The 16,858-nt window shown below is 45.6% G+C and overlaps 1 protein-coding gene across 1 annotated transcript in view; it reads left to right on the top strand.

Annotated features, from left to right (window-relative positions):
• The first annotated feature begins 1,648 nt into the window (after positions 1-1,648).
• Positions 1,649-16,858, top strand: part of AK1 (adenylate kinase 1) — a 112,670-nt gene continuing 97,460 nt past the window's right edge. Inside the window, exons 1-4 of the mRNA XM_069748218.1 lie at positions 1,649-1,824; positions 5,233-5,410; positions 6,368-6,523; positions 6,923-7,095. Of these exons, the coding sequence (XP_069604319.1) occupies positions 1,765-1,824; positions 5,233-5,410; positions 6,368-6,523; positions 6,923-7,095 (567 nt within the window). The 5' untranslated portion in view covers positions 1,649-1,764. The remainder of the gene's footprint in view (positions 1,825-5,232; positions 5,411-6,367; positions 6,524-6,922; positions 7,096-16,858) is intronic.

Raw genomic sequence — 16,858 nt, 5'->3', positions numbered from 1 at the left:
TGGTAACATTTTTGGGCACGTGACATTTTTTGATCGCTTTTTATTCCGATTTTTGTGAGGCAGAATGACCAAAAACCAGCTATTCATGAATTTCTTTTGGGGGAGGCGTTTATACCGTTCCGCGTTTGGTAAAATTGATACAGCAATTTTATTCTTCGGGTCAGTACGATTACAGCGATACCTCATTTATACAATTTTTTTATGTTTTGGCGCTTTTATACGATAAAAACTATTTTATAGAAAAAATAATTATTTTTGCATTGCTTTATTCTGAGAACTATAACTTTTCTATTTTTTCGCTGATGATGCTGTATGGCAGCTCGTTTTTTGTGGGACAAGATGATGTTTTCAGCGGTACCATGTTTATTTATATCCGTCTTTTTGATCGCGTGTTATTCCACTTTTTGTTTGGCAGTATGAGAATAAAGCATTGTTTTTTGCCTCTTTTTTTATGGTGTTCACTGAAGGGGTTAACTAGTGATATAGTTTTATAGGTGGGGTCGTTACGGACGCGGTGATACTAAATAGGTGTTCTTTTATTGTTTTTTTTAAATTTAGATAAAAAAATGTATTTATAGGAACAATATTTTTTGGGGTAATTTTTTTTACACATGTGAATATTTTTTTTTTTACACTATAACATTGCCCCAGGCGGGGAGGGGGGGAATCATGTTATAGCGTAAGATCGCTGATCTGACACTTTGCTGTGCACTCTGTCAGATCAGCGATCTGACGTGCACTTCTGAAGGCTTCCCGGCGCCTGCGCTGAGCCGGCGCAGTGAAGCCACCTCCCTGCAGGACCCGGATGCTGCGGCCATTTTGGATCCGGGCCTGCTGCAGGGAGGAGGAGGTAAGAGACCCTCGCAGCAACGCGATCACATCGCGTTGCTCCGGGGGTCTCAGGGAAGCCCGCAGGGAGCCCCCTCCCTGCGTGATGCTTTCCTATACCATGTTTGATCGCAGTGTGCCGGGGGTTAATGTGCCGGGGGCGGTCCGTGACCGCTCCTGGCACATAGTGCCGGATGTCAGCTGCGATAGCCAGCTGACACCCGGCCGCGCTCCCCCCATGAGTGCGGCCGATCGCATATGACATACTATCCCGTCGGTGGGCATACGGGCCCACCCCACCTCGACGGGATAGTACATCACATGTCAGAAAGGGGTTAATGTTAACATGAACCAACCCTTAAAATTATAGACTGTTCATGTCTTTGTCAGTGGGCAAACTTACAAAATCAGCAAGGGATCAAATACTTATTTCCCTCACTGTAGATAATAGATGGATAGACAGACAGACAGATAGACAGATAAATATTGGGTACATCCTGAAAGTCCACGTCTTTATGCAGCTCTGATAGACAGACAGACTGATCATTTCAAAAACTGAAACAACTTCTTGATCTAGTACAGCTCAAACAAGTGTGAGTTTGAGTTACACAGTGTTCAGTCCATAAGATGATAGAGACATAGCTGCTGTGCTTCCCTCTGTGCGGCCGGTGTCTATACAGTACTGCTCAGTATGTGATGGACGCAGGGGTCTTCTCTGCAGTGTGCAGCTGGCATGTTGGGGGTCAGTGGCGTTCAGGTGCCCCTCAGGAGGCGGGTGGGTGTCGGAGGAGCTGGCGGTGCAGTTTGGCTCTTGGAGGCGGCAGCGAGCGAGAGACCGGAGCGCAGAGAGGAGGAGGCGGCGGAGGGGAGCGCACTGGCGGCAGAGAGGAGGCTGCAGGCTGGGGACGAGGGAGGAGAGGCGGCAGCTGCTGCACCATGAGCACATCACAAGCCAAGGACTACCTGCAGGACAGGCACATCCCCCGGCTGTTCGAGGTACCGGTACACTGTCTGCTGGCGATCACTGCAGCTCCTATTGTTACATTGTATCAGCTCACGGTACATCATGTTACATAACACCCTCTGACATTACTTTATATAGTGTATTACATTACTGTCTCCCTTATGGCATATCACACGTGCAGCTTACACACTGTATATAATGTACAGTCATATATAATGCACACACAGGCACAGTCTGTATATAATGTACACACAGGCACAGTCTGTATATAATGCACACACAGGCACAGTCTGTATATAATGCACACACAGGCACAGTCTGTATATAATGTACACACAGGCACAGTCTGTATATAATGTACAGTCATATAATGTACACACAGGCACAGTCGTTATATAATGTACAGTCTAGTCATATATAATGCACACACAGGTACAGTCTGTATATAATGTACACACAGGCACAGTCTGTATATAATGCACACACAGGTACAGTCTGTATATAATGCACACACAGGCACAGTCTGTATATAATGTACAGTCATATAATGTACACACAGCCACAGTCGTTATATAATGTACAGTCATATATAATGTACACACAGGCACAGTCGTTATATAATGTACAGTCTAGTCATATATAATGCACACACAGGTACAGTCTGTATATAATGTACACACAGGCACAGTCTGTATATAATGTACACACAGGCACAGTCTGTATATAATGTACAGTCATATATAATGTACACACAGGCACAGTCTGTATATAATGTACACACAGGCACAGTCTGTATATAATGTACAGTCATATATAATGCACACACAGGTACAGTCTGTATATAATGTACACACAGGCACAGTCTGTAAATAATGTACACACAGGCACAGTCTGTATATAATGTACAGTCATATATAATGTACACACAGGCACAGTCTGTATATAATGTACAGTCATATATAATGTACACAGAGGCACAGTCTATATAATGTACAGTCATATATAATGTACACACAGGCACAGTCTGTATATAATGTAGTCATATATATATAATATACACACAAGCACAGTTTGTATATAATGTACAGTCATATAATTTACAGTACACATATAATGTACACACGAGCAGTCTGTATATAATGTACAGTACACATATATAATGTACACAGGAACAGTCTGCATATAATGTACAATACACACATGTAATCTGTATATAATGTACAATACACATATATAATGTACACACAGACAATCTGTATATAATATACCTTATACATGTATATAATGTACACAGTCTGTATATAATGTACAAGTACACCCATGTACAATGTACACAAGCACAGCCTTTATATAATTTACAGTACACTCATATAAAGTACACACCGGCACAGTCTGTATAAAATGTACAGTACACATATATAATGTACACACAGGCACAGTTTATATAATGTACAGTCATATATAATGTACACACAGGCACAGTCTGTGTATAATGTACAGTCATATATAATGTACACACAGGCACAGTCTGTATATAATGTAGCCATATATATATAATATACACACAAGCACAGTTTGTATATAATGTACAGTCATATATAATTTACAGTACACATATAATGTACACACAAGCAGTCTGTATATAATGTACAGTACACATATATAATCTACACAGGAACAGTCTGCATATAATGTACAATACACACATATGTAATCTGTATATAATGTACAATACACATATATAATGTGCACACAGACAATCTGTATATAATATACCTTATACATGTATATAATGTACACAGTCTGTATATAATGTACAAGTACACCAGCACAGCCTTTATATAATTTACAGTACACTCATATAAAGTACACACCGGCACAGTCTGTATAAAATGTACAGTACACATAATGTACACAGGCAAAGTCTGTATATAATGTACAATATACACGTATATAATGTACACACAGTCTGTATATAATGTGCAGTACACACATAGTTAATATGTACAGGCAGGCATATTCTCCAGACAATATAATGTACCCACATGCATTTAATGTATACATAATTTATATATCTGATTAGTGTTGCTCTGGCCATGTGCTGCTAGGAGCTCTGCAGTACTTAGTGGAGGAGGGAGCAGATTATCTGAGTATTTTGTATAGTTGCAGCCCTGATATCTTTCTAGAGGTCCAGGATATTAGAAGGCATGGTGTCTAGATATACTATTTGCACGGTTTATTTTATAAGTTTACTATCTTGCGCAGCTTGGTCATTTACATTTCATTCTGACGTAATATATAGCATTTCTTTTCTCCTTGTATTTGGCCTATAAGTGCATGTTATAATTACATTGAATTTGCCATTAATCTGACACTCCAAAATTTACTTTTATTAAAGTGACTTAGAAGTCTGTGAAATCTTTCTATTCTATAGGGGAACCCTTACTTACAATCTTCAGCTGAAAAAATCATTGTGTAACGGCAGAGACAGACTGCCGTATAACTTGTGCGAGGACCGCATCGCAATCCTCGGACTGACCGTCTGCTGTTCTGACCTGAACTTGACAGCTGCACACATCACGCTGTCATGCTCAGGCCAGGAGAGGTGACGGGCAGTCCATGCATGCAGTCCGATTCGATCATCGCACGAGTTATACAGCCGTCTGTCTCTGTCCTAAAGTGCACTGTAGTACGTTCTTCCACCTGTGCCAAAAAAAGTTACCGTGCACGCTGCTGCTGCTTCCTGGGAAAGTGTCAGGGCTTGTGCTCCTATTGGGATATGCAGTGTATTATCAATGCAGATTTTACTTACTGTCACCAAAAATCACCTGCGCTGCGGATATGAAGTCAATTTCTGCTGCAGATTCTCACTGCAGATTTCAATGGGGGGAAATATACAGTATTACTGCAATATAATTGGCACTTTTTAGTGCAGATTGTGCTGAAGAACTTCCAGACAGGTCAGTTACATGTACACATATCCTTAATGGGGCATACTGGTCCAAGGTGTACTATAACCATGATCTGAAGGGGGCCTTCTTTCTTCTGGATCAATGATGTGCAATATTTGTTATCAAACCTCAGTCCAGCTTCTATTTGCTGCTTGCTTCATGTGCACTATTTACATCCAGAGCTGCAAACAGCTGATTATGGAAGAGTTGGACCCCAACCAGTCAAGTATTGATGACCCCTCCAAAGTACAGGTCATCATTGTCTATGTAGAGTATGTCCACACAGGACGTCTAGCCTTGATTTATGGAGCTGCACCTTTAAGGGAGGTTGGAGTTCTGTAGCCTCATCACTTGATTAGATTCCGTTTCCCATTATTGCTGGTATATATTCATAAATCCCTATGGATGAGTGCCTGGAAGCAAATGCAGCCTTGGCACTAAACTGATTAATCTAATCTCCTTCAAGAATGTACTCCACCTTTCTTCTAGAGCCTGCTGACAGGACTCATGTATTACCGTCCAGAGGACCCCATTAATTACTTAGAACTGTGTCTACAAAGGGTTCGAGATTTAGGGGGCCCTGAAAAGGTGCAGTGGGATACGTTCTTGGGTCGGAATTTGCCTCCTATTAATGGAAATCAGGGGAAAAAAAGCACACAGAAGTCTGGTAAGTGAAAACTGCTTTCACACATTGTATTTTTTTTTTCTTTTTTTGGTGCTTTTTTCCCCATCTCAGCAGGTAACAGTGTTGCAGTATGAATTGCCAGCGCCTAAGGTAAGTATTTTGTGCCCCCTAACCCATGGACAGTTGGCATCTCCTGAGTCCTACAACCAGTCCAATATTTATTCTCCAATCTCATGTATTGGGTTTTTTTAAAATAAAGATTTCTGTAATTGTAGTTTTAGCTTTTTTTATGCTTTTTTGCTGAAATCCACCTTAGAATTTTAAAACTCAAAAGTTATATATATTTTTTCTACTTTTCATTTTATGGAATTTTTGTTATGTACTGTAATTATTTTATTAACCTAATCCTAGGATCAACCATCGCCTTAACCCTAGCCCCAAACCTAACCTTAACTCTAGTTAAAATGAAAAAAGTATTATATCTATTAATGATAAAGTTTTTTTTTTTTTTTTTTATTTGGGACAGCTCCCTGTCTCTCCTCTCACAAAATTACCTTTGACAGGAGAGCTGCAGGAGAGCATAGAGCAGGGCGCACGATTCAATACGGTCTTGCTCAACCTCTGTTACATCAGTTGCTGCCTATGCAGAGGTCGCAGCCATTGATAAACTCATCTTGACTGCTGTGCTCCTCATAGGAACTGGAGCCAGTGACCAAATTGACAAAGCAGCAGCTTGGTCTTTTATTAATTTAGCTCATCAGCTGCAGGGTGGGCTCAGTCACTCCAAGAATAAATTATTTCACCATGTTAGTTCATACGTGAAATTTGGCGCCCCATAGAATTTGGCACTCGGGGAAACTGCCTCTTGCTGTCCGTCCATGCCATAAAACTGCCTGGTGACGTGAATGAGTAAGCTGGTATATAGCTTGTACAGTTAATGTAATGTTCCGTGTTTTTTTTCATTTGTATTTGTTGCTGAATGTTATTTTCTACATCCAGAGGGACAACATATGCGCCGCTATGAGCGACTTCCTCCGATTCAGTCCCAGTTCTCCATTGACAGTGACAGTGATATGACAGAATCAACAGGGCTCATTCAAGAATACGACGTCTTTGACCCCAATAGACCTCGACCTAAAATCATTTTTGTAATTGGTAAGAACTGACGCTAATTTGCAGGGTTTTTATGTCTCTATGGCGCAGATAGATTATCAGAACTGCTCACAGATATCCATTAATGGGATCCCATGATGCTTGCAATAGACTATAGAAGGGGTTAAGAATTTCAGAAACTACTTTCGTGACCTGTTTTGGACATTATGGTGACAGAATTCTCCAAGGATTGGTAAAAGGGTCATGAATCTTTAACATTTCCTTTGTGGATGAAGAGTGATTCCAATCAATGAAGCTTTTGTCAGAGTTGTAGCACTGATTCGAATGTTGGAAATCTCGGAGCAGCATCAGAATTATGGGGGGGATGCACTTTAGTTGATGTTTTGCTTTTCTTTTTAATTTTTCTGCCCTACTTGTACTGTTTTACATCTAATATTTTAGGTGGTCCGGGCAGTGGTAAGGGGACTCAGAGCACAAAGATGGCCTCTCATTTTGGATTTAACTGTATTTCTGTTGGAGAGATCTTACGCAACCAGCTAATCCATCATGCCAGCAGTGATCGCAAATGGGAACTGATTGCCCAGATTATCTCTAAAGGGGAACTTGCACCACCGGTATGTCAGATTTGACTTATTTTGATACACATAAAGATAAAACATATATGCTCCATGAATAATCCCATTGGTTACATCACAATGTTCCACACGTAAGCCCACTAGCCAGGTCATGAAACTCAATGCATAAACCCACTGGCCACATCATGATGGTCCAGGCCTAAGCCCATTAGAAAGGTCTTTGATAACCTCATCAAGTTGAGTGATGGATTAATTGCTCATGAGTTCCTACACGACGTATCGGCTGTTCATGAGTTCCTACGTGAGGTATCGGCTGTTCATGAGTTCCTACGTGAGGTATCGGCTGTTTAGGAGTTCCTACATGAGGTATCGGCTGTTCATGAGTTCCTACGTGAGGTATCGGCTGTTCATGAGTTCCTACGTGACGTATCGGCTGTTCATGAGTTCCTACGTGAGGTATCGGCTGTTCATGACTTCCTACGTGAGGTATCGGCTGTTCATGAGTTCCTATATGAGGTATCGAGTGTTGATGAGTTTGTACATGAGGTATCGGTTTGCTCATGAATTCCTACATGAGATATTGGTTGCTCATCTATTCCTACATGAGGTATTGGTTGCTCATGCATTCCTGCATGAGATATCAGTTGCTCACGAGTTCCTACATGAGATATTGGTTACTCATGCATTCCTAAATTAGATATCGGTTGCTCATGTATTCCTACAAGAGATATTGGTTGCTCATTAGTTCCTACATGAGATATCGGTTGCTCATGAATTCCTACATGAGATATTGGTTGTTCAGGAGTTCCTATATGAGGTATTGGTTGCTCATGTGTTCCTATATGAGATACCGGTTGCTCATTTATTCCTACATGAGATATCAGTTGCTCATGCATTCCTACATGAGATATCAGTTGCTCATGTATTCCTACATGAGATATCAGTTGCTCATGAGTTCCTACATGAGGTATTGGCTGTTCATGATTTCCTACATGAGATGTTGGTTGCTCATCTATTCCTACATGAGGTATTGGTTGCTCATGTATTCCTACATGAGATATCAGTTGATCATGAGTTCCTACATGAGGTATTGGTTGCTCATGAGTTCCTACATGAGATATTGATTGCTCATGAGTTCCTACATGAGGTATTGGCTGTTCATGAGTTCCTACATGAGGTGTTGGTTGCTCATCTATTCCTACATGAGGTATCGGTTGCTCATGTATTCATACATGAGATATCAGTGGCTCATGAGTTCCTACATGTGGTATTGGTTGCTCATGAGTTCCTATATGATATCGGTTGCTCATGAGTTCCTACATGAGGTATTGGTTGCTGATGAGTTGCTATATGAGATATTAGTTGCTCATGAGTTCCTACATGAGGTATTAGTTGCTCATGAGTACCTACAAGTGATATTGATTGCGCATGAGTTCCTACATGAGGTATTGGCTGTTCATGAGTTCCTACATGAGGTGTTGGTTGCTCATCTATTCCTACATTCTCTTCAACATATTCATTAATGATCTGGTAGAAGGTTTACACAGTAAAATATCGATATTTGCAGATGATACAAAACTATGTAAAGCAGTTAATACAAGAGAAGATAGTATTCTGCTACAGATGGATCTGGATAAGTTGGAAACTTGGGCTGAAAGGTGGCAGATGAGGTTTAACAATGATAAATGTAAGGTTATACACATGGGAAGAGGGAATCAATATCACCATTACACACTGAACGGGAAACCACTGGGTAAATCTGACAGGGAGAAGGACTTGGGGATCCTAGTTAATGATAAACTTACCTGGAGCAGCCAGTGCCAGGCAGCAGCTGCCAAGGCAAACAGGATCATGGGGTGCATTAAAAGAGGTCTGGATACACATGATGAGAGCATTATACTGCCTCTGTACAAATCCCTAGTTAGACCGCACATGGAGTACTGTGTCCAGTTTTGGGCACCGGTGCTCAGGAAGGATATAATGGAACTAGAGAGAGTACAAAGGAGGGCAACAAAATTAATAAAGGGGATGGGAGAACTACAATACCCAGATAGATTAGCGAAATTAGGATTATTTAGTCTAGAAAAAAGACGACTGAGGGGCGATCTAATAACCATGTATAAGTATATAAGGGGACAATACAAATATCTCACTGAGGATCTGTTTATACCAAGGAAGGTGACGGGCACAAGGGGGCATTCTTTGCGTCTGGAGGAGAGAAGGTTTTTCCACCAACATAGAAGAGGATTCTTTACTGTTAGGGCAGTGAGAATCTGGAATTGCTTGCCTGAGGAGGTGGTGATGGCGAACTCAGTCGAGGGGTTCAAGAGAGGCCTGGATGTCTTCCTGGAGCAGAACAATATTGTATCATACAATTATTAGGTTCTGTAGAAGGACGTAGATCTGGGTATTTATTATGATGGAATATAGGCTGAACTGGATGGACAAATGTCTTTTTTCGGCCTTACTAACTATGTTACTATGTTACTATGTTACATGAGGTATCGGTTGCTCATGTATTCCTACATGAGATATCAGTTGCTCATGAGTTCCTATATGTGGTATTGGTTGCTCATGAGTTCCTATATGAGATATCGGTTGCTCATGAGTTCCTACATGAGGTATTGGTTGCTGATGAGTTGCTATATGAGATATTAGTTGCTCATGAGTTCCTACATGAGGTATCGGTGGCTCATGAACACCTCTTTGTCCACCTCCTCATTGTCTCCAGATATGGTTGGCTAAATATGCTTCTATATATTTTTTTTCACCTATGGGTTGATGTCACTATTCTTTACTTTATTTATCCACCATGCATGGTTTGAGGACCTGGTCTAGTCTTGCTCATTAGCTCGGGCTGAGATATATTATCATATACATCTCTGGTGTTTTTAGTTGCTGCACTATATTTGTTATTAATAAAGTTAATTTTTTTTGCTTTGCAGTCCTCCTTTTGCATAATACTTTTTGTTTTCTATTGCTACTTTAATAACATTAAAATAACATTAGCGCATTTATCAGGTAAATAAAGAGGTGATGTCTACATGAGATAAGCTCTGTTAAAGTGGAACTGTCTCTACATTTGCAGCCACCTTCGTGTTACTATTAGTTATGAGCGAACGTGCTGGCATAAGGTGTTATCTGAGCATGCTCATTTGCTAACTGAGTGACTTTGGCGTGCTCAAATAATATGTTTGAGTCCCCATGGCTGTTCGACAGCCAGAATATGTGCAGGGATTGAATAACAAACAGGCAATACCTGCATGTGTTACGGCTGTCAAAGGGCCACAAGACATGCAGCTGCGGGCACTCAAACATATTTTTCGAGCACGCCGAAGACACTTGGTTAGCACATGAGCATGCTCAGATAACACCTTATCCGAGCACGCTCGCCCATCACTAGTTACTATACAACTGGGGCTTTCTCAGAATTGAAAGTTATCTCCTATCTTCCTGATTCCCAGTGAACCTGAGAACTCTGCAGTGCCCTACATACTTGACCTATGCTCCATTCATTGTCTAAGAGACTCCTGGAAATGGCCGAAACTGTAATTAGTTTACCCTGGCAGTCCCAAAATAGGATTGCTGGGGGCAGGAGTGGATTAAGGTTAAGGTACCGTCACACTAAGCGACGCTGCAGCGATACCGACAACGATCCGGATCGCTGCAGCGTCGCTGTTTGGTCGCTGGAGAGCTGTCACACAGACAGCTCTCCAGTGACCAACGATCCCGAGGTCCCCGGTAACCAGGGTAAACATCGGGTTACTAAGCGCAGGGCCGCGCTTAGTAACCCGATGTTTACCCTGGTTACCATCCTAAAAGTAAAAAAACAAACGCTACATACTTACCTACCGCTGTCTGTCCTCGGCGCTCTGCTTCTCTGTACTGGCTGTGAGCGCCGGTTAGCCGGAAAGCAGAGCGGTGACGTCACCGCTCTGCTTTCCGGCCGCTGTGCTCACAGCCAGAGCAGAGAAGCAGAGCGCCGAGGACAGACAGCGGTAGGTAAGTATGTAGTGGTTGTTTTTTTTTACTTTAACGTTGGTAACCAGGGTAAACATCGGGTTACTAAGCGCGGCCCTGCGCTTAGTAACCGATGTTTACCCTGGTTACCAGCAAAGACATCGCTGAATCGGTGTCACACACGCCGATTCAGCAATGTCTGCGGGGAGTCCAGCGACGAAACAAAGTTCTGGACTTTCTTCCCCGACCAGCGACAGCACAGCAGGGGCCTGATCGCTGCTGCCTGTCACACTGGACGATATCGCTAGCCAGGACGCTGCAACGTCACGGATCGCTAGCGATATCGTCTAGTGTGACGGTACCTTTAGCCAGGGCTGTTCAGACACTGTGGGCCCCCCCCGGTCAAGTTACGGATTATTCCAGAAAAATGGCCGGGCCCTAATCTACTGTAACCCAGGGGTGTCAAACTGCATTCCTCGAGGGCTGCAAACAGGTCATGTTTTCAGGATTTCCTTGCATTGCACAGGTGATAACTTAATCACCTGCAGAGAATGATTCCAGCACCTTGTGCAATGCTAAGGAAATCTTGAAAACACGCATGGTTTGAGGCCCTCGAGGAATGCAGTTTGACACCCCTGCTGTAACCTATTAAATATTTGTTAAAATATGCAATACAATTTAGGTGTATTTTGATTTATTTTTCAATTTTTAAAATGACCAATATCACATACAAGGAACAAATACCACCGCACCATGACCAGACCACAAATTACAACCACAGTGATGGAATAATATCACATACAAGGAACAAATACCACCGCACCATGTCAAGACCACATATTACCACCACTTGGTGACCAAATAGCACATACAAGAGACAAATACCGCAACACCATTTCCAGACCACATATTACCACCGCATAGTGACTGAATACTACAATACTGATCAGTAATGAATAAAAAACCCACAATACTATCACCATAAGTGCCAGTATTCACAGGAGATCTGTACTTAGTATGTAGTGTCTGTGTAGAGGTAATACAGAGATCACTGGTGACATTGTACACAGGACCTCTGTATATAGTATACAGGGGGTCCCATGAGTCGAACTGATGTCCTGTGAAAATCTGGAAATAAACCATTAAGTGTTTCAAACTTGCACAGGTAAAAACATTCATTAGATAATGAAAGAACTTGTGAATTAGTCCATGTGTATGAGCAAGGGGCACTATCCTCGGCTTCATCTGCACAGTGAGCATTCACGCACTGCTGCCGGCTTCATCTCTCGGACTCATGTCAATAATGTAGAGAATCTTTTACTACTGAATGCCGAAACGACTGGTTTTGACAAAAAGCGAGTTTGGACCTCGGCTACATTACAACATCATGGTAGCCCCAAACCTAGTGATAGGTTCCCTTTAAATGAGATACATTGACTGTATGCAGCTAGTCCTGTTTAATTAATGTAAGATTGATGTAACAGTGGAGCAACTGTTTGCAATGACACAAAAGAGACTGAGCGGCTTTTACGCCTCCTTGCTGCATTGTCATGGAAATGCTTGGTTCGTTTCCTGACATAATAACTCAGCAGCACGAAAACAAAAAGGTAAAGACGGCATATGTCTTTGTGGAACGGTAATGGGACCTAGGTACGCCAGGGTGCAGGGCTTCCCAAAAATGGCATCTTCTGGTCCTAGCTCCGCCAAGTTCTCCTTCTTATGGGTGTAAGGGACACGGTTATCAAACACCCTCTGCAAAATCCCTTATAAAGATGGGGGCTGGAACAAAGCGCAGCTGGGAGGAGGCCCCCCATGACTGCTTTGAGCCGGCGGTCTTTTTGAATAATGCTCCGGCTGGGGATAGGAGAATGGAAAGGGGGGAGGGGTTTAGAAGGGGGAGGTAGTAGGGAAAGTGCGGGAAAACCGCCATTCCCTACCTTAATCCAGGAGAAGGAAGAAGTGCAGGATGGCGTCAGCGGAGTCCATGCTGGCCCAGCTCCAAGAGATGGCCAGATCCAGAAGAGGGGGCTGGCTTGAGGCACAGCTGGCCTCCATCATTGGTGCCGCAGGAGGATCCGGGCAGAGCTCACGGGGCAGGAGGACCAGGCCCCCGGAGAGACTATCTCCGGATCTCCCGGCGCGTGGCAGGCGCAGGCTCCGGAGCCCCTCCAGGGACCCTGCGGGCGGTGAGTCCAGCGGCGCTTCCCCCCCTGGTCGCTCCCGCTCCGGCAGGAATCCATGCACCCGGCCTGCGCGCGCCGGGCGGCAGACCCAGGACACCGCCGCTGCCGCCGGGAGCGTCGGACCGGAAGTGCGGCCTGCGCGATCCAGGCAGAGCGCGGCCGCAGCTTCCTCCGCTCCTGGCAGGTCCACAGCTAGCGGCGGGCGTGCGGCCGCCGCTACACCGGCTCCATCAGCTGTCCCAGCATCCAGGAGCAGAGCGGCCGTCGCTTCCCCTGTCCCCGCTTCTCCTGCCACCACCAGATCCACAGCCCCCAGGGGGCGCGCGGCGGCAGGACGAGGGAGAACAGCGCCACCAGGAAGACCAGCCCAGCCAGGCAGGGGGACACAGCCAGGAGGAGCAGCAAGAGGAGCAGCAAGTCCAGGAAGAGCAGCACGGCCAGGACGAGCAGCGGCAGCAACACCCAGGAATCCGGCCCCTTTGCCTGCGGCAGGCACCCACAGCCCATCGCCTCCCAGGGTGCCTGCTGGGATGTCCACGAGGAGTACACAGGCGGCGGACGGTCAGCGGTCAGGAGATCTGCTACGTCCTGCCTACACGGAACGGCGCAGCGGAGGGAGAGATGCAGGCAGCAGTGTCGAGCTGCCTGCTAGGGAGCGAAGATCGTTACACGACCGGGCGGGCTCGCCCGAGTTGGAACGCGGGGATCGGTCGCGGTCGCCCAGGAGATCTCCGGAACATAGAGCAGCGTTTACCCGTTGCCCATCGGACGGTGAGGTGGCGGGGAATACTGACGGCGGACGGAGGAGTGGATCGGTACAGCAGCTACAGCACGCTCGGGTCCCCCCTGGTGACGAGGAGGCCAGGGGCGCGGGCCTGGGGCAGAGAGGGCTAGCAGCGCAGCAGTTCCAGCACGCTCGGGTCCCCCCTGGTGACGAGGAGGCCAGGGGCGCGGGCCCAGGGCATCGACGCGGTGAGGAGGTGTCGGAGTCCAGAGGTGATCGACAAGGGAGATCGGAGCGACAGGGATCCGGAGGTCCGGCTGGCGGGGACACAGCACCCGCGCAGCGTTGTGAGTATGATTCTACGTCTGGTTTGTCGCCCGCAGGGGCCGGGTTGCAGGAAGTTAGGGGAAGTCGGGTGGCGGTGTGTGAGGAGCGGCAGAGGAGTGGGCCGATTGTGGCAGAGGTGCCAGGCATGCAGGACTTATTGCAGGGTATGTCGCAAATTTTGCGTAGATTGGAAGGGGGGTCGGCAAATGGGGTTGCTGCATCGCCGGTGGAGGCGTGGCTGGCTGGGCGAGGGGTGGCACCCCCGTCGGGAAGTGGGTTGGTAAGCCCTAGTCGAGTATTGGAGGAAGCATCGGCAGGAGTATCAGTTTCGGTTCAGACAGAGAAGGAAAAAGGCGATTCGGTAAAATTAGATGACAGAGCAAAAGGGGAAGTTTATGTGTGCTTTGAAGGGCCGTTGGGAGCGCATTTAAAAAAGGAGGTGAAGGAGAAGATTTGGAGAGACGAGTATGTGGAAATTTTTTCCTTGCTCCCGTTGGAGAAGTTTAATTTGGATAAAGGGAAAAAAGACGATAGCAAAAAGGAGGAGGAGGAAAAGCGGAGGTGGCGTTTAATTCCGCAGACATTCGTGAATTGGTTACAGGCATTCGCAATATTGGCGAGCGTAGTGGGGGAGAAGGCGCCCGAGAATTGCTCGGGTTTGTTTTGCTATCTAGACTCAATTGGGGAGGCGCATCGTACATACGGCGGTCAAACGTGGCTGCGGTACGATGAACAGTTTAGACAGAGAAAGGCGGTTAGGCCAGAAATTAGGTGGGACCAGAAGGATATAGGCCTTTGGCTGAAGGTTATGGCCCCAGCCAGACATGGGCAGTCCTTTCATGGGTCCGGGGGTGGTGGCAGCCAGCAGGCGGGACACGGAAGCAGTAGTCAGGGTGCACAGGGAGCAAAGGAGAAGTCTGGAACCTGCTGGCAGTTTAATGACGGGCAGTGTAAATACGGTAGCACCTGTAAATTTAAACATGTGTGTTCCCACTGTAACGGAAGTTCACACGGGGCTTCAAAGTGTTTCAGGAAGGGAAAAGGAAAGCCAGTTGTGGGTGCCGGTCAAGGGGGAGAGCCCGGTGAGGCTTCACGAGATGGCCCCCTTTCTAAATAGGTACCCTGATCAGGTGAAGGCAGGTATTATTTTTAATGGCTTTGCGGATGGTTTTAGGATTCCTCCTCCGAGTCATGAGGTTCCTTTTTCAATTAAGAATTTGCGGTCGGCAATGTTGCATGCCGAGGTGGTTGATGTTAAAATTAGGAAAGAAGTAGAGTTGGGAAGGATGTCGGGGCCGTTTGCGAACCCGCCGACGGAGGGTATGGTGGTTTCCCCTTTGGGGGTGGTGCCTAAGAAAGAGCCGAATAAGTTTCGGCTGATTCAACATTTGTCGTATCCAAAGGGTCGGTCGGTAAATGATGGCATCGCCCAAGAGCTGTGCTCTGTGGAGTATACATCATTCGATGCAGCGGTGCAGTGGGTGAGAAGGCATGGCCTGGGGGCGCTGTTGGCAAAGACGGATATTGAATCGGCCTTCCGTTTGCTTCCGGTGCATCCGGACAGTGTTCCGTTATTAGGTTGTTTTTGGAATGGTGGTTACTATCTGGACAGATGTTTGCCAATGGGCTGCGCCATTTCTTGTTCGTTGTTTGAGACATTTAGTACGTTTCTGGAGTGGGTGGTTAGGGACGTGGCGGGAGTTCAGTCGGTTATCCATTATTTGGATGATTTTTTGTTTATTGGGCCGCCTGATTCCGCAGTGTGTCGTAATACGCTAACGGCTATGTTTTGGGTCGCAGAGCTTTTTGGAGTTCCATTAGCGGCAGATAAAACAGAGGGTCCCAGCACGGCGTTGAGTTTTTTAGGAATTTTAATTGACTCCGAAAAAATGGAGTGTCGGTTGCCGGAGGATAAGTTGGCCATTCTGCAGCAGGAGGTTGAAAGGGCTAGAAGAAAGCGGAAGTTGACTTTGAAAGAGTTGCAGTCTCTTTTGGGTAGATTGAATTTTGCATGTCGGATCATGCCCATGGGCAGGATATTTTGTCGCAGGTTGTCGGTGGCGACGGCAGGCGTAAAGGAGCCGCACCATTTTATTCGCCTGAACAAGGAGCACAAAGATGACTTGCTAGTGTGGCAACGTTTCCTGGGCAATTACAATGGGCGGTCATTGATTCAGCAGGAGGTCTTGACAAACTTTGATTGCGAGATATTCACGGATGCAGCCGGTTCGGCTGGTTACGGGGCCTATTGTGGTGGTCGTTGGTGTGCCGGACGGTGGCCAAGCCAGTGGAGAGACTTGGGCCTTACAAAAAACCTGGTCCTGTTGGAATTGTTTCCTATTGTGGTAGCGGTTTTCATTTGGGGGGAAATGTTTGCTAATAGAAGGATTCGTTTTCATTGCGATAACATGGGCGTTGTGTCGGTGATTAACAGCTTGTCGGCCTCATCTCCCCCGGTGATTAAGTTGGTGAGGGAGTTGGTTTTTCAGTGCTTGGAGCTGAACGCTTGTATTTCGGCGGTGCACGTGCCGGGTGTGCAAAACTCAATAGCGGATGCATTGTCTCGTTTCCAGTGGGACCGTTTTCGGGAATTAGCGCCGGACGCGGA

The sequence above is a fragment of the Ranitomeya imitator genome, chromosome 2 (genome assembly GCF_032444005.1).
Source record: "Ranitomeya imitator isolate aRanImi1 chromosome 2, aRanImi1.pri, whole genome shotgun sequence".
Classification (NCBI taxonomy): Eukaryota; Metazoa; Chordata; class Amphibia; order Anura; family Dendrobatidae; genus Ranitomeya; species Ranitomeya imitator.
Note: the sequence above shows the minus strand (reverse complement) of the source record. Positions and strands in the feature narration are given on the sequence as shown.